The sequence below is a fragment of the Pleurodeles waltl genome, chromosome 7 (genome assembly GCF_031143425.1).
Source record: "Pleurodeles waltl isolate 20211129_DDA chromosome 7, aPleWal1.hap1.20221129, whole genome shotgun sequence".
Lineage (NCBI taxonomy): Eukaryota > Metazoa > Chordata > Amphibia > Caudata > Salamandridae > Pleurodeles > Pleurodeles waltl.
In genome coordinates, this window is record NC_090446.1 from 68117907 (window position 1) to 68139166 (window position 21260).

The 21260-nt window shown below is 43.3% G+C and overlaps 1 protein-coding gene across 1 annotated transcript in view; it reads right to left on the minus strand.

Annotated features, from left to right (window-relative positions):
* The window catches only part of LOC138303650 (alpha-2-macroglobulin-like), a 219124-nt gene that overhangs the window by 107134 nt on the left and 90730 nt on the right, over positions 1 to 21260 (minus strand). Inside the window, 1 exon segment of the mRNA XM_069242953.1 lies at positions 17649 to 17769. Within this exon segment, the coding sequence (XP_069099054.1) occupies positions 17649 to 17769 (121 nt within the window).

A 21260-nucleotide genomic window follows, 5' to 3' on the forward strand; every position in this document is an offset into this window, starting at 1 on the left:
AGCATTTTCACCGGGAAGCAAGGTTGCTGGATTCAGCGTAGTGCACCTTTTCAGCTGCACATTCGGTGAGCCCAGAATTACCGTTTCATACCTTGTGAGTCTTGCTCCAGTCATGTGTTGCGTTCGGGAGCGGGTCAAAAGTATGTCAACTGAGTGAGGGACCATGACTGTTACTGGGTGTCCCATCACTATTCCTTCACTCTGAGTGAGGCTGATACCAACTGCTGCTACGGCGCGCAAACACCCTGGAAGTGCTGCTGCGACCGGATCCAAGGTAGCTGAAAAATACGCTACTGGTCTGTTTATGCCACCATGGGCTTGAGTCAAGACAGACAAAGAACATGCATCACGTTCATGACAAAACAATGTGAAAGGCTTTGTGTAATCAGGCATGCCTAAAGCTGGAGCCCTGCACATGCATTCTTTCAATTCAACAAAAGCATCCATCTCATCTCCTTTCAGCTCAATTTGATCCAAGGCATCCTTCTGGGTCAGCTTCAGTAAAGGCTTTGCTAGAGTTGAGAAGTTGGGGATCCACTGACGACAGTAGCCCACCATTCCCAAAAACTTCCTCACCTCCCTCCTTGTCTTTGGTGGACTCATTTGAAGTACACTCGTTATTCTTTCCTTCATTATTCTCCTTGACCCTTTCTCTATCTGGTGACCCAAATATTTCACTTTCTTCTGACAGAACTGCAATTTGGAAGGAGACACCTTGTGTCCATTCCTTCCCAAATGGTTCAACAGGGCAATGGTATCGGCTGTGCAGCCACTTTCGGTCTTTGATGCAATCAATAAGTCATCGATGTACTGTACTAGGGTTGACTCGAATGGCAATTCTAATGCTTCCAAGTCTTTCTTTAGAATCTGATTGAATATCGACGGTGACTCAGAAAACCCTTGAGGAATTCAAGACCAACTGTACACTCTGTCTAAGAATTTGAAACAAAAGAGAAATTGGCTGTCCTCATGAAGAGGCACCGAAAAGAATGCTTGTGACAAGTCGATGACTGAGAACCACTCGGCATCGCAAGGGACCTGGAACATTATCACAGCTGGATTCGGTACTACAGGGCAGCATTTGACTATGATGTCATTTATTTTCCTCAAGTCCTGCACGAGTCGGACCTTTCCACTCGGCTTTATTAGTCCCATGATTGGTGAATTACATGGACTGCTTAACACTTCTTTCAGTACTCCCTGTTTTACAAATTCGTCAATGAGTTGGGCAACTTTCATGAGGGTGTCTTGTGCCATGTGGTATTGTGGGGTCTGGGGAAAGGTTGCATTGGGCTTTACAGTCACTTTCACTGGTTCCACTCCTTTCATCAATCCCACCTCTTTCCCTGTCATATCCCACACTTCCTTTCCAACTATTTCCCGTAATTCAGCTGGAATATCTTCTTCAGTTATCATCGGGAAGAGACAAATCAGAGGATCCTCTTCATCGACGGTTTCCATCTCATCCCCCTCTGCACTGTCCTCTTCTTCCCCATCACTGCTCGTCTGTATTTTAATTCCCTCGTTCGAACACATAATCGAACAACCCAATTTGCACAATAGGTCTCTCCCTAACAGTGCTATCGGGCTTGAGTCACATACCACAAATTTGTGTAACCCTTGATAGTTACCAATGCTGACTGGTACCGGATCTGTAATTGGGTTTGTCAGGTGCCTGTTTGCTACTCCCACCACTTGAACTGTCCTTCCTGAGAGTGGCAAATTTGGTACTTCAATGCTCTTAACAGTTGAACGTGTGGCTCCAGTGTCAACCAAGAATGAGACACGATGACCCATTACTCTTCCCTCCACGTACGGACCCTTTTGATCAACTTCCAAGGATGCTGCAAGCACACAATCTCCTTCCTCCCCTGAACTTTCACTCTCCCATACATTGTTTATTCCACTCTCACTGTGTAATGGGAACTGTTGTACGGTGCCATTTGTATTCATTACCTGACCCGAGACCTGTGGAGGAACCATCACTTGCTGCTGACTCATTGGTGCCAAAGGTATTTGCATTTGCTGATTAGGTACCATGGGAAACTGCTGTTGCATTGGCTGCATTTGCGTCATCTGCATACGGGGCATCTGCATCTGCTGCGGCTGCATGGGCTGTAATCCCTGTAGCTGATTTATGGTCTGAAAATTTGGGTTTGGACCTCTCATTTTCGGTCCCCTCACTGTCTGAGATGCATTGACATCATTGTTTTGCTGACTGACACCTACACCTTCCTGCACCACCATCGGGCACTCGCGTTTCCAATGACCGACAATTCCGCACACGTGACACGGCATCACCTTCTTCATTGCCTGCACACCAGTCACAACAGTGTTCAAATCCGGACCATTATTCACAAAACCTCCTCTGCCTCTGCCTCTCGCCTGTGGCTGAAACGCCATGTTTCCCTGCAACTGCGGCTGCGGTTGCAGTACCTGTTGTTGGAACCCTTGCAACCCTTGCAGACCTTGCAAACCTGTCTGAGCTGCCTTAAGCTGCATCATCATCACTTTCTCTTTCAACCTTTTCTGTTTCACTTCAATTTCGTCGCTACAGTATTTCGCATAATTCAATACTTCATCAATAGGTTTCGACTGCCAACAAATCAAATGCGACTTTATCATCTGACTTATCTCTGGTCTCAGCCCTTCCACAAATCTGAACACAAAATGAAGCATGTCCTTCACCTCTATTGTCTCCGTGCCACTGTAGTTCTTAAACGCCTTCAACAACCTCTCATAGTAACTATGAATCGACTCTTTAACTTCTTGGGCAGTTCGATCGATCTTCTGCCAATCCACATTTTTCGCGGCAACCTTCGTCTTCAAATGCTCAATTACCTTATAGTACAGGCTCATCACCATAGGTGATGGTGCACCCGTATCCCTGTCTCTCTCTGGTTCACTTGTCGGCCAACCTTCAGCTCTTTTGCAATCCTCCCACAAATCTGCCGGAACCACAATCTCAAAGAGAGTGTTCAGGTCTTCCCAGAGACATTTTGCAAGCTTCACAAACCTGTCAGTCTGTTGATACCATTCAATCGGTTTCTCTCTCAGTTTAGGAAAATCATCCGTAAAAGACTGGATGTCGCTTCTGTGCCATGGTACATGTATTAATTTTCCCCCTGCTGTCTCCCTCATTGGTAACATGGTTACTGCATCACTACTCTGTGGTCTTTTCTCGTTGAGCTCTGGGACACTGTCTTTCCTCTTTTCCTTTCTCTTTACCCATCTGCTTTCCCATTTGTCTAAGCACCTTCTCACTTGTGCACTCTGCAACAATTCTCTAAGGTGCGCCTTCATGCCTGCTGACCTCATGTGTTCAAAATCTGTGGTCCCGAAATCCAACCTGTAGCTCCTGCTCAAATGTTTTGTCTTGTCTATGTCAACCCCGTTTTTGTCAGCTATTTCCTGCAAGCTTTTATGTACCTTGTTCACTTCTCTCGTAATCCTGGGACATAGATATCTCAGCTCTTCTTCCGAGTAGGACTCTAACCTATTCACACCCATAGTCCCTTCCACCAATTCTTGTGCTTCCATGTTTAACCTGACCCTATTCAGATAATCTTCTCCCTTCCCACTGGCTGAGCTTTGTGTGGAATTCAGACTGTTGAACCACTGTGTCAGCTGTTGCGCATTCAACCCCATCAGTGCAGCATTCACATCGACTGCCATTGATGGTTGCGGCAACTTTTCAGTGTTCGATGTTAGAGGTATTATCAGTGGGGGGCTCGACCTTCCCACTGTCGACTGAGCACATATGGGACTAAACTCCATCAAGGACCCAGATCCGGTTGGCTGAGCCACTATCGGAGTTATCCCTGGAGTGTTTTCTATGCACCTCCTTTCTGTCCCACTCTGCAGCATTGATCCCTGACCGCTCATTCCTAAGTTAGGCTGACTGTACAAAGGTACCGGCGGACCTACAGTAATGGGTAGCGATATCGCATCTGGGTTCTGTCCATTTCCCATGTTCTGAGACATGTTCATTCCCACACTATGGGTCATCATTGCCGGCATGCCCATCTGACTCCCCGTCATCTGAGCATGTGCTGTTCCCCCCTGCATCTGCTTTTGAGGCATCAAAAACTGGGTTGATTCAGCTTGTGCCAGTGTTGGGTTGTGACCATTCTGTCCTCCCATTGCGGTTGGATCTAGAATCATTCCCGTACTGTTGTCACTGCTGTAGTACCTTGGGATCTGCGGCTGATGATTTTCTGCATGTTTCAACATGGGCACATCTGGATATATTCTCCTAACCTGCGGTATCTGCGGGGTGAACAGTAAACTCGGGTCCTTAGATCCCGATGATGCTCCTGAACTCTGATTTTCACTGTTCTGTACCGGTGCCGGAGGGGCAGAACTGGTACTTGGACCTTGTCCACTCTCTGCATAAGGTGGTGGACGGTCGTTCAGCAATTGCATTATTAACTCCTCATCCTCTAACTCCTCTTCTCTTCTCAACTTTTCCTCGTCCTCTCTATCCTTGGAACACCTCCTGTTTGTCTTACAGGTAGCTTTCTTACCTGTCTCCTCTTCTTCCTTAGTAATCGCGGGAAACAATTTTATCCCCTGCAATACATCTGACCTCCACACCTTCTGTGCATTATCCCACCTAGCGTCCGCTAGTGTCTTTTCTACCTTCCTTATCCTAGTCTCGAACTTATTTTGCTGCTGCTGTCTAGCCATTAGTTCCCAAATTGCTAGAGCCTCAAACTGTGCTGGCCTTGGAGGTACCTTCATGTCGTACATCGCGAATCTCAAATTCTCTAGGATCCTTATATTGAATGTCCCATGGATCGGGAACGCTACGCTCCCATGTTTCTCTGTCAATTTGTGCCATTGCTTTAGCCAAAGGCACGGAGCTACCCCCTTTTCCTCCATTACAATGTAAGCTGGTGTACCTTCGGGCGGCGTTTCCTCTCCTACGCTCGCTTTAATGTAAGACTCCCCCTTCATCGCACTCCTAAATGCTTTAAAAAATTTCATTTTCTCGTCTTTTATTTCACAAAATTATGTAATCAATAGGTGACTTTAATTCCCGGAATACTCTTCGCTTGCCTTTCCCCTTCCAATCGAGCCCCACGGACTGCGTCCAATCCGTGCGCGACCCTTCTCTACAACCAACCTATCCCAGCGCGGCTCCTAGTGACGTCACACTCACACACACTGCGGCTGACAAAGCCTCGCGGCTCGTCCTCCTTCACTCAGCTCCTCTCGTAACAACTTCTGGCATGTATCGCGAGCTACCAAAAATATAAAACAGATCTGTCGGTTTACTACAGGAAGGGTAACACAATCGCTTCAGGACCTTAGGGATTTTTCACTAGCCTCGGCAGTTATTCCATCTTTCTCGGTCCCCACGTTCGCAAGCAAATCTGACCCGCAGACTCTGCTCTCAACTTGTCAATGATCTATTCTAGTGCACTTAGAATTTTGTCAAAGCCCGAAGTCGAAGTTTCTTTCACTCCCTTAACACACGTACCGACTTGTTGACCACGCCCGATCAACCTACTAAACCGACCAGACCACAACATAAAACAACATACTCCGGAGTCTCTTGACCTCGCAGGGCCCGTCTCAACAACAACAACCACGTGGACCTTTTTATGCACGAAGCGCCACATGCACATGAAGTTCGACGACTTCCCTACTCTCACACTCGGAGTCGCACCTCCGCTATCTTCTATGAAGTTCGACGACTTCCCTACTTCTACACTCGGAGTCGCACCTCCGCTATTCACTAAAATCCTCGCAACCCTTTTTTTTTTTTTTCACACAATCTGCGGCAATAAGCTGTGCAAGCGCAAAATCCTAACTTCTCTCATACCATCACTAGTACCGCCAACGCTGATCTCACACCTCCATTCTCTTCATTCGCAAGCTCCGAGATCCCGGGAAAGTCGCGGTGGACTTAGCCCATCATCATTCTGTCAATCTGTTTTACCCAAAAAAAATATACTTCAACTTCTCGAGTGGGGTCTCAAAGGGCGTAACCTTTAATTCAACACCATGTACTTTAAGAGTACGGGGTCCCAAAAGGCGGAACCGTCCTCTGCTACCATCTACTGATAGAGCGTTCCGTACTAGTAATTTTCCTGTATTTTGGACGCTCTTTAGGCCGATGAATCTTTTGGCTAAGTGGGACCCTCTCCACCCTTAGTCGGTCAATTTAATCAAATCAATAATCAATAACGAACATAAGCAATGCCCTGATCAACATAACACTTAACAATTAATCCAGAATACATTTTCGGCGAACCCTGACCTTTCAGTCAGGAATAACCACACCAGTTTATTCGAAGTTAGTGAATTTATTTCCCTATATTAACAAAGCTAGCACAATATAGATGTGTCTCAACACCAAATGATAAACATAAATGAACATTAATAGCTGTCCATAACGGCGAAACAGGTGCAATCTATGCAACATTTGAATAACAAGACATTCGATAATAGCAATGCAAATCACTAGAACTATAATCTGTAATGAGCTAATTGCATACATTTAGTCAGCATAACAAGGTCTCAAATTGCATCGTGCGACAAAAGGAATCCTCATCTAACCTCAAATCAGCATCGGCATGTGGGACTTCATGCAAAAACAATTTAGCAACATTAATTTAGAAAACTCCTAACTAGGGCTCTTATCAAAATCAGCAGTTGGTTACCTAAAAGAAACACAATGCAATTGTACAATTTCCTTTCATATTTACCAATTTCAATCAGCATTCAAGGAAGTCTTCGTCTCGCAGGTACCGTTTCTCGATCAGCATAGGACGGGGCAAAGGGGCAGGGGTGGACGGGGCAATTGCCTCACGGCGGCAAGATAAACTACTACTTCATGCAAAGGGACAAATCAAAGTCAAAGTCTCTAGGGTAAGAATCATTTAAGTCTCTTTCTCTCGCTTAGAGAAAGCATCAAAGTCTCTTTCAAAATGGCGTCGCAGCAAGGTGGGCCATAATAGCTGCAATGTCCTGCAAAATGGCGGGTATGGGCGATGTCCAATAATGGCTGCTTTCCTCTCGTGCACCTGGTTTAAATAGACAACAGTTCAAATTCAGTAGGGTCTTCCATTGGAGGGTTCATAGGTTAGCTTCAAATAATCCAATCAAAAACAACAGTTCTCAAGCTTTTACTTAAGCATACATTATCCTTGGAGACGGGTACGCAAGTTGCAACATTTTATACCAATTAACTCATTTTCAGAGCTTCCATTGTCCGCACCTGCAGATTGACCTTGGAGTAAAGAGAAAAATGCCGGGCTGGCACGAAACCTTAAGATAAGCATGTGAACGATCTCAGTGGAAAAGTACAGCTTCAAGCAAGAATACACGTTTAATAGCACATTGGAAAAATACGAGCATCTAAACCGTGAGACAAGGCAACTAGGCCGAAGCCTGCACTAAAGTAATGCTAAGCTAAAACATTTCAAACAAGCAAATCATAGCACACGTTTACGATTATGTCGGATTAGTGCAATTCTAATACATCACGTTATGTAAAGCACGCTTATAAATGTTGGCAAACTACTCTGAGGGCACATTTTGTCCCCGTACAATCTTTATTAGTTCGTTTAAAGTCACACATGATTATTTCACACTACGTTTATGCGTTAATAAATGTAAAACCTTCATTTCTGCTTCATCACCAAATACCAGACCGCTTTGTTCCATATTGCTCTCTCCTTCCTGTGCTGCTTTCTCTCCCTGTCGCCCACTCTCTACGTTGCTCTTTGTCTCATGTCCTGCTTTTCCATTCCTTCACCCACCAGGCCATATTTTTACTTTCACACTACCACTTCTTGTTACTTTACTTCCTCTCATCTAATTAGCATGTTATTGAAGCAAGGGGCAGCTGCCCTTTGCTGATGTAAACTCTACTACAAGATAAACACTTTTATGCACTTAAGTTTTTCTTATTTACTGATCTAAACGGTGTCCGCAACTTTACATTGGTCACCAAAAATAAAGAAAATAGTGCCTGTGGCAGTCTGTAGGTGGGAGCATCCACAGTGACAGATGTGTGCACGTACTTCATAATGCTTGCACAAGCATATGTCTTAACGCATGCAGGCACCTACGGAGTGATGCAATCAGCAGTGGCACCTTTGCTTCTCTTTTTTGGTTTTGCTGAGAATGCGCAGCATCAGAAAAAAACGGTGGTATGGCAAAATGGTCTACAAGATCCATTAGCTTTTTCAATAAATGTTTCTATTATGACCACTCAGTGGATTGTGGCTAAAAAACCATGCCACCATGCACTTCTCAGGAGAACTAGAAAAAGGACAGATTATTTTCACAGGAACACTTGAAAAATGCTCATGTTCAGGCTAAACAGCTATATGTTACTATTTAGATATTAATAGTATTGACCAACAAATAACATCACTTCCAGGATATCTCCTACCACTACATCCAAAGGTAAGTATTTAACCCCTTAGCTGCTGGGCCTCTTCCCGCCCAGTGCTGAGCCCTTTTTTGACTATTTGGGGTAGTTCGCGCTTAGGGCTTCATAACTTTTTGTCCACATAAGCTAACCATGCCAAATTTGCGTCCTTTTTTTCCAACATCCTAGGGATTCTAATGGTACCCAGAGTTTGTGGTTTCCCCTGGAGGAGACCAAGGAAATAGCCAAAATACAGTGAAATTTTGTTTTTTCCAAAAAAACTGAAAAAAGGGCTGCCGAAGAAGGCTTGTGGTTTTTTCCCTGATTTCTGGTGCTGAAATCACTATCTTCCCACCTTTCAGGAACGGGCAGACTTGAATCAGAAAACCAAATTTTTCAACACAAATTTGGCATTTTACTGGGACATACCCCATTTTTACTATATTTGGTGCTTTCAGCCTCCTTCCAGTTAGTGACAGGAATGGGTGTGAAACCAATGCTGGATCCAGGAATGCTAAACATTTCTGAAAACAAGACAAAATTCTGAATTCAGCAAGGGGTCATTTGTGTAGATCCTACAAGGTTTTCCTACAGAAAATAACAGCTGAAATAAAAAAATATTGAAATTGAGCTGTAAACAACAGCCATTTTTCTTTATGTTTTACTCTGTAACTTTTTCCTGCGATGTCAGATTTCTGAAAGCAGTATACCGTTTTATCTGCTGGACTCTTCTGGTTGCGGGGATATAAAGGGCTTGTAGGTTCATCAAGAACTCTAGGTACCCAGAGCCAATAAATGAGCTGCACCCTGCAGTTGGTTTTCATTCTATACTGGGTATACAGCAATTCATTTGCTAAAATATGAAGAGTGAAAAAGAGGTATCAAGAAAACCTTTGCATTTCCAAAATGGGATCAAGATAAGGTTTTGAGGGGCAGTGGTTATTTGCACATCGCTGAATTCCGAGGTGCCCATACTAGCATGTGAATTGCAGGGCATTTCTCAAATAGACGTCTTTTTTACACACTCTCTTATCTTTGGAAGGAAAAAATGTAGAGAAAGATAAGGGGCAATAACACTTGTTTTGCTATTCTATGTTCCCCCAAGTCTCCCGATAAAAATGATACCTCACTTGTGTGGGTAGGCCTAGTGCCCGCGACAGGAAATGCCCCAAAACAAAACATGGACACATCCTATTTTTTTTATAGAAAACACGGCTGTTTTTTCCAAAGTGCCAACCTGTTGATTTTGGCCTCTAACTCAGCCGGCACCTAGGGAAACCTACCACATCTGTGCATTTCTGAAAACTAGAGACCTAGGGGAATCCAAGGAGGGGTGACTTGTGGGGCTCGGACCAGGTTCTGTTACCCAGAATCCTTTGCAAACCTCAAAAAGTGGCTAAAAAAACAAGTTTTCCTCACATTTCGGTGACAGAAAGTTCTGGAATCTGAGAGGAGCCACAAATTTCCTTCCACCCGGCGTTCCCCCAAGTCTCCCGATAAAAATGATACCTCACTTGTGTGGGTAGGCCTAGCGCCTGCGACAGGAAACGCCCCAAAGCGCAACGTGGACACATCCAAATTTTTGGAAGAAAACAGAGGTGTTTTTTGCGAAGTGCCTACCTGTAGATTTTGGCCTCTAGCTCAGCCGGCACCTAGGGAAACCTACCAAACCTGTGCATTTCTAAACACTAGAGACCTAGGGGAATCCAAGGAGGGGTGACTTGCGGGGCTCGGACCAGGTTCTGTTACCCAGAATCCTTTGCAAACCTCAAAATTTGGCTAAAAAAACACATGTTCCTCACATTTCTGTGGCAGAAAGTTCTGGAATCTGGGAGGAGCCACAAATTTCCTTCCACCCAGCGTTCCCCCAAGTCTCCCGATAAAAATGATACCTCACTTGTGTGGGTAGGCCTAGCGCCTGCGACAGGAAACGCCCCAAAGCGCAACGTGGACACATCCAAATTTTTGGAAGAAAACAGAGGTGTTTTTTGCAAAGTGCCTACCTGTAGGTTTTGGCCTCTAGCTCAGCCGGCACCTAGGGAATCCTACCAAACCTGTGCATTTCTGAAAACTAGAGACCTAGGGGAATCCAAGGAGGGGTGACTTGCGGGGCTCGGACCAGGTTCTGTTACCCAGAATCCTTTGCAAACCTCAAAAAGTGGCTAAAAAAACAAGTTTTCCTCACATTTCGGTGACAGAAAGTTCTGGAATCTGAGAGGAGCCACAAATTTCCTTCCACCCGGCGTTCCCCCAAGTCTCCCGATAAAAATGATACCTCACTTGTGTGGGTAGGCCTAGCGCCTGCGACAGGAAACGCCCCAAAGCGCAATGTGGACACATCCAAATTTTTGGAAGAAAACAGAGGTGTTTTTTGCGAAGTGCCTACCTGTAGATTTTGGCCTCTAGCTCAGCCGGCACCTAGGGTAACCTACCAAACCTGTGCATTTCTGAAAACTAGAGACCTAGGGGAATCCAAGGAGGGGTGACTTGCGGGGCTCGGAGCAGGTTCTGTTACCCAGAATCCTTTGCAAACCTCAAAAAGTGGCTAAAAAAACAAGTTTTCCTCACATTTCGGTGACAGAAAGTTCTGGAATCTGAGAGGAGCCACAAATTTCCTTCCACCCAGCGTTCCCCCAAGTCTCCCGATAAAAATGATACCTCACTTGTGTGGGTAGGCCTAGCGCCCGCAACAGGAAATGCCCCAAAACACAACGTGGACACATCACATTTTTTCATAGGAAACAGTGCCTACCTGTGGATTTTGGCCTCTAGCTCAGCCGGCACCTGGGGAAACCTAGCAAACCAGCACATTTTTGAAAACTAGAAACCCAGGGGAATCCAAGATGAGGTGACTTGTGGGGCTCGGATCAGGTTCTGTTACCCAGAATCCTTTGCAAACCTCAAAATGTGGCTAAAATAACACGTTTTCATCACATTTCGGTGACAGAAAGTTCTGGAATCTGAGAGGAGCCACAAATTTCCTTCCACCCAGTGTTCCCCCAAGTCTCCTGATAAATATGATACCTCACTTGTGTGGTTAGGCCTGGTGCCTGCGACAGGAATAGATCACACAACGGTCAATGTTGGTCCTTACGTGAGGCAGCTGTTGACCCTGGGGTGATCCATTCCTGACACAGGCACTAGGTGTAGGCACTCAAGTGGGGTAGTGTTTTTATCAGGACAGGTGAGGAGTCACTGGGTGGTAGGAATGTTGTGGATCCCAGCATATTCCTGTAGTTTGTGTGACAGAAATGCGAGAAAAATTGAGTTTTTTTTCAACATTCCAGCTTTGCAGGGTATTCTGGGTAAGAAAACTTTGGGGAATCCACACAAGTCACACCTCTGTGGACTCCCCCGAATGTCTAGTTTCCAGAAATGTTTGGGTTTATTGTGTTTCTCTATATGGCCGCCGAATCCAGGACCAAAAACACAGGTGCCTGCCTTACAAAAACAGTTTGTTTTGCCATAGACAATTTTGATGTCTCCACAATATGATTTGGGTGGTGGAATTTGGGGCTGAACTAAATTGGGGAGCTCCCAAGAGAGCACTCTCTCTCTGCTTGCCGCCACATTCACCTGCTCTCTGGGTTGGCCTAACACACTATTACCCAGTTGCACGAACAGCTTGCGAAGGGACAGCAGGACTGTCCTCATCACCTCCCTCATAATGTACCGGAAGAGGAGTTATCGAATGGGACTCCTCTGACTGAAAAATCACTCCCAGAGTCTGCGCCATTGTCCTATCCCCCAGATGCTGTCTCAGTATCTGATGTCTCAGTCTCTGATCCTATGTCAGAGCGGTCCTCTATAACCCGAGTGCAGGCAGCAGTCATCCATCAAGATGCCATCTCTGCTATTGGCTAAACTGTTGCTCTAAAACACTAGCCTACGTAGACAGTCACAAAATCGATGGTGTGTGTGAGATACGTGCAACAGTAGAGGCCACCTTACCTGCGCTTCTTCCCTCAATCAGCACGTACTTTCAAGACACTCCAAAAACACCTTGTCACATACCATTCGTCACAGTCTTTAGCACCTCCTGCGCCCAGTCCAACAATCATTATTGGTGCTCCCACTCCCTCCTCCTCGGATTCCCTCATTACCACCCAGCAAAAGTGCCCTTCATCTCTCCATAGACTTTTCTAATGTACTCAGCTATTTACATAAAATACAGATTTGCTCTTTGCAGTAGGCATATAAACCTTCTGCGCTTCTTTATGGCACTAAAACTGCCACTAGACAAGTCGGACCCTTTTCCCCCCAGGGAAACCACACACATATTGACAAAAGTGATATATATATGACAGCCAACCACCTGAAACTCAACTCAAGCAAAACCAAAATAATCCTCTTTGGCCCACACAAAAACACCTGGGACCCCTCATGGTGGCCCACCACACTAGGCCCTGCACCCACCCCCGCCAACCACGCACGCAACCTCAGCATCATCCTAGACTCCTCCCTCTCGATGACCCAACAAATCAACGCTCTTACCTCCTCATGCTTCAACACACTCCGTATACTGAAAAACATTCAAATGGATCCCCACAGAGACCAGAAAAACTGTCACTCACGCACTCATCAGCAGCAGGCTTGATTACGGAAATGCCCTCTACGCCGGCACCACTCTAAAACTCAAGCGCAAACTACACGCATCCAGAACTCAGCAGCACGAATCATCCTCGACCTCCGCCGACACGAACACATCTCTCCACACCTCAAATCCCTCCACTGGCTCCCCATTGACAAAAGGATCACCTTCAAGATCCTCATCCTCGCACACAAATCACTCCACAACACAGGCCCTGCCTCCCTCAACCAGAGTCACCTTCCACACCCCCACACGAAACGTCCGCTCAGCTGACCTCTCTCTCGCCTCTGTCCCCCGCATCAAACACACCACCACCGGGGGCAGATCCTTCTCCTACCTTGCACCCAAAACCTGGAACGCCCTCACAACCCACCTTCGCAAGACCCAAAACCTACTTCTTTTCAGGAAGGGCCTCAAAACCTGGCTTTTCGAACAGTGAACCTCCCAGCCCCTTTCCCTCCCCCCGTCGCCCCCCAGCGCCTTGAGACCTTCACGGGTGAGTAGCGCGCTTTATAAATCTCTTTGATTGATATAGATCTACCTCTATATATATATATATATATATATATATCTACATAGATATATCCATGTACCTAGATATACATCTATTTTTTTTTAGTTGTTGTATGGTTTCCTTGGGGGCCAAAATGGCCCCCAGGGAAACCCTACAACATCTAAAAAAAAATATTGCCCCCACAGGGGGTCACCCTGCCCACGGGCGACCCCCTGTCATTTTTTTTTTTTTTTTTTTAATCCCCTGGGGGGCGCGATCGTACCTTTTCTTTTTAATAAAAATTATGCCGGGGGGGGCGGCCCGTTTTCCGGGGGGGCCGCCCCCTCAAAGTGAAATCCCTGGTGTCTAGTGGTGTTTCCTGGCCCCCGATCGCAGCTGTGCTGCGATCGGGGGCCAGGAAACACTTTCAGAAGGCTTCTTAAGAAAGGGGAGACACTCCCCTTTCTTACGAGGCCTTTTCAAAGTGTTTCCTGGCCCCCCGATCGCAGCTGTGCTGCTATCGGGGGGCCAGGAAACCTGAAAGTGTTTCCTGGCCCCCGATCGCAGCACAGCTGCGACCAGGGGCCAGGAAACACTTAAGGGGCGGGTGGGGGGTGGGGGGCGGGGGGAGACACGGAAGCTTCCGTGTCTCCCGGGGGAAGATTTAAAAAATAAATAAATCCTCGGGTGCGACGCACCCGAGGATTTATTAATACCCTTCCTGGTGTCGGCCACTGGTCGTGACCCGCACCAGGGAGGGTGTGTGGGCGTCGGCCACAGGTTAATAACTATTCTTAACCCCACCCATACATACCTTAGGAGGTGAGTATAAATAGACTTACAAACTGAAATTATATACTTACTCAATAAAGCAGTGGAAGGCTGATGTAGTGGATGCAACCTTTTTGACACCCGATCTACTGAATTATATGTACTGTTCCCACTGCCCCTAAACCAATCAAAAATGGTCTCTGTGGTGTAAACCTTCGCTTCAGGAACCCCTTGTGTCTGCATGTCCATACCAACATGTTCTGTCCATGGCAAGATAAGCAGACAAGTAATCTTGCATCAGTTTGTGGATCGATAGATGTACGGCCAGGCTACGCATGCTTTTTGTCAGGTGTAAGCTAAACTGAAGGAGGTGCTGGAAAGACTGCCCTGGAACTAGAAAAATAACTGCCCAGCCCTACTCTTGCTGAAACTGTTAGCTATTATGCTGGTTCTGATGGGCTGCCCTGATCCTCTCACTTACCCACTTCCAAACCTACTCCTCCTTGCTTTGTAAAGAGTTCTGAATCGACTACAACAATATCATGTTCCTAAACTGATTAAGGAAATAACAATTTTGTAATAAAACATAGCTGACTGTAATATCATCCACAAAAAGGCAAAAAAAAGGTTTATCAAGTATATATACAGTTTAAAGGTGTAAATGTTAATTATAATATATAAAATCAATATAAGTAAATAAATTCCAGTATTTGCTATTTTATACATATGTATATATATATATATATATATATATATATTATACACACACATATATATAGTATGACATAATTATTGAAAATATTAATTTTACGTTACATTAATGTGAAATTTAATATTTCAAATGTGGTATATATATTAATAAACACACAAATAAAAATGCACACACAAATAAAAAACATCAAAAATATAAACACTTTGATAACAAAATATATTAATTTGACCAACATAACAAATAGTAAAATATGAAAACAAAGAAAAACACATTTACTAAAAATAATTAAATATCAAATTAAACTTTAAAAAATAAAAAAGTACAAATCAAAATCATTAAATATAAACAAATTATAACATAATATATATCCTATGTCACCAAAAGTAGGAAAAGTGATTAGCTGTACTATTCCAGCCCCAGTCTAAACAACAATAGGGAAAATGTTAGATTTTGTGGGGGCTAGATGTACTATTCCCTCTCCAATTGAAGCAACAGTAGAAAAAGTGTTGAATGTTGGAGGGGTTAGATTTACTATTTTCACTGCAGTCCGAGGAACAGTTAGGTAAATGTTAGATTTCAGAGGGATTACGTTTACTATTCCCCACTCCAATCCAAGCAGCAGTAGAGAAAGTTTCCAGCTTCAAAAGCATTACATATAGGAATACAAGTCCTATTAATTTACTAACAAAATGTAAACACTTCATATAAAACATTATTAAATTACAGTATTCAGAAAAATACATATATATATGTTTTTTTAACAAAAATAAAAAATAAATTAAAAAAGACAGTAAAATAAAATACATATATTATTATCAACTTCCCTGACTACTAAAAACATAATAACAAATTTAGGAAACCATTACTTATTTATATTAAATTAATACATAAAAAAGCAAATACAAATTTTAAAAAACTAAATCATTCTGCAAATAAAATTTCACAATCACTTAACATTAAATTAAAAATTACAAACTAATATAAAAAAATACAATATTACCAATGAATAAGATAAATATACAAACCAATAAACATAACAATTATTATGTATTTATTATAGTCCCAAACATACTCCCTGCCACAAAATAAAACAGAATAAAAAAACAGAAGTGTCATAAACATGTAAGAACTAAAATACATATTAAAAGAAATACAGCATGAAAAAATATCAATAATTAATTAATTATGTATTTTCAGGATTATAATTAATAAATAATATTTAACAAATAATTTAACACTTTCCTCTACCAACTCAACAACCCAGTACTAAAATATAACTTAAATAAACCAAAACTATGTAACATTAATTTCAATTATTTAACATTTGATTAACTTTCTACCATATATCCCTACAATCCCCAAAAAGTGACTAAAGCCTAATTTACTATTGCTAATAATAAAACTCAAACAAAAATTAAAATTACATGTTAAATTCAAAATAATATAAAAGAAACAATTTGTATAAATATTCAATTAAAAAAAGTCCTCAACAATAAAAAAACGAATTAGCAACAATTAAAATTGTTCTAATTTAAATACCTTTCCACCCTATGCCTTTACAAAAAATGCTCAGTACAACTTTATAAATGAGTAATAATATAAAAAAAAATATTAAGGGCCAGATTACGAAAATGCAATTTTGCATAACTTAAATAGCAACTTCATAGAAACCGCTATTTAAGAAATGAAAAATGCAATGTACTAAGTTACTGATTTCCTAATAGCTAGTCCTACAAAGTAGAAATCGCTATTAATAAATCGCTATTTAGTAATCCCATTGCATTTGAGTCAATGGGCCAGTTTTGCATTTCCTAAATAGTGATTTCTTATTAGGAAATCCCTATTAAGAAAATGCAAAAGCAAGGATGGCAATGGGCAAAAGGCCCTCCTTGGTGCACCTGAAAACCTGTAGAACCCACATATGCCTAAGGGCCATGTGTGTGCTCTATTGCAACTTAAAAAGAAGAAAAAAAACACTTTGGAGTGCTTTTTTGAAATTGCACCTGGTTACCATAGACTTCAAGTAGATTGTAATTGCATCTCCTAAATGCCCCTGTTGCATTTAGGAAATGCATGGTGCATCAGAATAGAAATCGCAAATAGGAAATCCTTAGTTGCGATTTCCTTGCTGGAAATCACAGATTGAGATTCCTTCAGGGCAGAAATCACAATTTGTGATTCCTTAAAGGGGATTTGTACATACGAAAAGCCCAGTTTGTATTTTTCAACAGCCCAAATTAGCAATTCGGACCATTAAGGAATGCGAATTGGCTTCATACGTCTGGCTTTAAATCACTTAAAATTACAAACTACGGTTGATAAATTTAATAACAATTATGCCAATAATACTAGCACCTAAATTGAATGTAATAACAAACACATCCAAATCATTTAAAAAACATATTTTGTACAACTATATTACTGAAAACGATATTACATATAACAATATTCTTAAAAACAATATTATTTACCAGAAGAAATATTCATAACAATATTCTATACCCAGATATTTTTGCATCACAATATGTTTACTAATATTTATGTGCCACAATATTTTAAACTCAATGTAACACAAAGACTGGACAGTGGACAATGAACAATAATTGATTCCAACTTAAGCAACAGGCCAGTCACTGGGAATCAAGAACATAAAATACCATCAAGAGATTCTACTAAAGTAAAGACAACATACCCAACTGCGGTCAGGTCCCAGATCCAGGTCTCTTGGAAATGCTTCCGGACCTGCTCTTCCACCTCTGGTTGAGAGTCTGGTAGAAATTCGGCCTGCCCAGGTAAAGATTCTGGCACAGAATCTAAGAAAACAAAGACAACTATGACTGAACAGAAGACAGTGATGCTTCCCTCAATGAATCACCTGATAGACCTGCAGCATGAGATTTAGGAAGGGGATCTAGAGCGTGCAATAATTCTCTCTTGCTGAACTTCCCAGTGAAGTTTTAACATCATGTTTGGTATGAAATTTGGTGAAAAAAAATTGTTAATTGGAATGGAAAGTGCCTCTCATTCTCTCATTATCTCTCTCCCTGCCGTACTCTGCCTCTCTCTATGTGTCACTCTTGCTGTCTCATACTTATTGTCTCTCTCTCTCTCTCCTTTCTCTTGCCCCCTCTCTCCACTTTTGTTCTATTTTCTATCCTAACATATATCATTTATTCCCCTGTCTCTTTTTCTTCCTCCCCAAAACAGATATCATATAGTGACGGAGGCAAGTATGGTGCATAAAACCTAACTCAAGTGAAATGTATAGTAAAAAGGAATACATTGAACAGACAGTATTGGAAGTGCAATGACACATACTGTGCAAAGTTAACTATGAAGGAATGTGGTAAAATGTCAGAAATATCAGTAGAGGGTGGGCCCAGGGCTGTCCATGCTGCCACCCACCAGCAGTGTAGTGGGCTGAGGTATAGCTGCAGAGAGCAGCAAACAGTGCCAAAGCTAATAGGACTCACCTTTAAAAGGCAAATGTCGACTTATTGGATTTGCCAGTGCTTGTTTGCACTGGTAAGCCCCCATCACAACTCATGCATGCATTCGAAGCACCATTTCAACATAACAAAATGCCCCGTGCTGGACACAGCAACCATTTTGGAATGTCAGAACAACATTCAATTGGGCCACCATTATGAAACTTTCATTTTGGCATTTTTAGGTCGAGCACGCAAGCGCTTTGACCTGTTATAAGTCTTTTGGGCTTTTAACCAAGCCCACTGCATGCCCATCACTTTCACTCATTCATGGGCTTGCCTTTCAAAAATCCTCTATCATTAGTAAATACTTTACGTTTGTCCCGCCTTGGGGGGGTTTTGTTACCGCCTTGGACACTGACCCTGTTATGTGGATAATTGCACTTTTGCTGATACGTTTGACTGTGAGGGAACTACTTTTTCCTTTTGTGTCTCTCCATCGCACTCGTGCTCATGGCGGCTGTGGCGCTTTCTTTCTGTCTAGAGCACTGTCCAGTTAAAATTATTGTCTACTCCTTTTATTGTAAATGTACTAAAATGATTCTTGTGCACCGTTAGTGGTGTATAGGTGTTTTTATTACAGAAAATGAGTCTAAAGTTTGTAAGAATAAAGTGTAAAAAGAGCAAGTGATGGTCGGAATGCTGAACAATGTCAAACATTCACCCCCAGTACAGAGATCTGGGCCTAAATCTACCGTTTTTTTGCTGCCCATGCTATTCCAGTTTGGACCCAGCCATATGCAAATCAGTCTTGACCCTGTTCCCATGTCCAGCCCGAACTGCCAGGCCAGGTCTTCCCTGGACTGAAAACAAGCATCCTGGGACCGGTTTCGGGGTTTCACCCCTCATCAGCCAGGCTAGCTTGAATCCAGTGGCATGGGAAGCACGGGACCCACGTCTGGGCATACCCTTCCCACTTAGGGCGACAATTGCAAAAAGAACAAATGATGGACGGAATGCTGAACAATGTCAAACATTCACCCCCAGTACATCATCCTTTTGTGTTGCTAAAGTTGCCCGAGTGGGAAGGGTATGCCCAGACGTAGGTCCCATGCCCACTGTGCCACTGGATTCAAGCTAGCCTGGCTGATGAAGAGTGAAACTCTGAAACCGGTCCCAGGATGCTTGTTTCCGGTCCAGTTCGGACCTGGCTTGGCAGTTCGGGCTGGACTGTTCCCATGTGGCACAGGGTCAAGACTGATTTGCATATGGCTGAGTCCAAACTGGGGTGGCATGGTGAGCAAAAGAACGATGGATTAAACCCAGATCTGTGACTGGGGGTGAGTGTTTGCATTGTTCAGCACTCCGTCCATCATCCTTTTGTGTTGCTAAAGTTGCCCCGAGTGGGAAGGGTATGCCCAGACGTGGGTCCCTTGCTCACTGTGCCACTGGATTCAATCCAGCCTGGCTGATGAAGGGTGAAACCCTGAAACCGGTTCCAGGATGCTTGTTTACGGTCCAGTGAGGACCTGGCTTGGCAGTTTGGGCTGGACTGTTCCCATGTGGCACAGGGTCAAGACTGATTTGCATATGGCTGGATCCAAACTGGGGTGGCATGGTGAGCAAAAGAACGATGGATTAAACCCAGATCTGTGACTGGGGGTGAGTGTTTGCATTGCTCAGCACTCCGTCCATCATCCTTTTCTGTTGCTAAAGTTGCCCCGAGTGGGAAGGATATGCCCAGACGTGGGTCCCTTGCTCACTGTGCCACTGGATTCAAGCTAGCCTGGCTGATGAAGGGTGAAACCCTGAAACCTGTCCCAGGATGCTTGTATCCGGTCCAGTGAGGACCTGGCTTGGCAGTTCGGGCTGGACTGTTCCCATGTGGCACAGGGTCAAGACTGATTTGCATATGGCTGGGTCCAAACTGGGGTGGCATGGTGAGCAAAAGAACAATGGATTAAACCCAGATCTGTGACTGGGGGTGAGTGTTTGCATTGTTCAGCACTCCGTATACAGCCGTCATGTCAGACCGTGCTGTGTAATGCAGACATAAGCCCAGTTTTGAGATGGAGACCTTGTACAGTTCAAGTAATAGATTTAAGTCTGTTAAGTTGTCTTTAGTGCACGCAGCAGGTGTATGGCCGTACTAAAATGGAGACTCTTAAAATGCTAATCTCTGCAAAATACGTATTTCCTAAAATTGGTAGGATATTTATTTAAAGCATATCTCTTCCTGTTCGATTCAAAAGTAAGGAAGCGTTTTAAACAACATCTGGTTTGCCATGGAAACTTCCGCTGCTAAGACGTATTTCAAAGGGTCTCAAACTTAGCTAGATAAAGTAAAGTACTTGCCATGAGCACCATGTGTTTTTGACAGAATTGAGTCTATATTGGGAAGTGATGGTTCAGCATACTGAACTTTATGACGGACACCATAATGTCATTTGTCATTGGCTGGTGGATTCCACACACTCTACAATGGGATGTTTTAAATTATATATTGGGTGGCTTGGCTAAATTATTGTTTGATGGTAAGTGAGATAATAACAGGTTTTTTTTGTTAATCTAAAAAAGGGTCCAAGGCTGGTGACTTCATGCGTCCCAGTGAAACATGCAAGTGGCAAAACAAACCAAACAGACATAAGGGCCTTCAGGATTAAAGTAGCACAAGTACCTTAAGAAAAAAGTATTAATGTTCTAGAGCAGTGGTTCCCAACCTTTAAATTTCTGTGGACACCCACTTTATCATTACTGGCGCCCGCGGATCCCCACTGAATCTTTATTGGAATCTAGGGACCCCCTACTGTGTCATTGCTGAAATCTGGGGAACTAATCTGTTAATATTATTTAATTTTCTGAGCAGTCGCGGACCC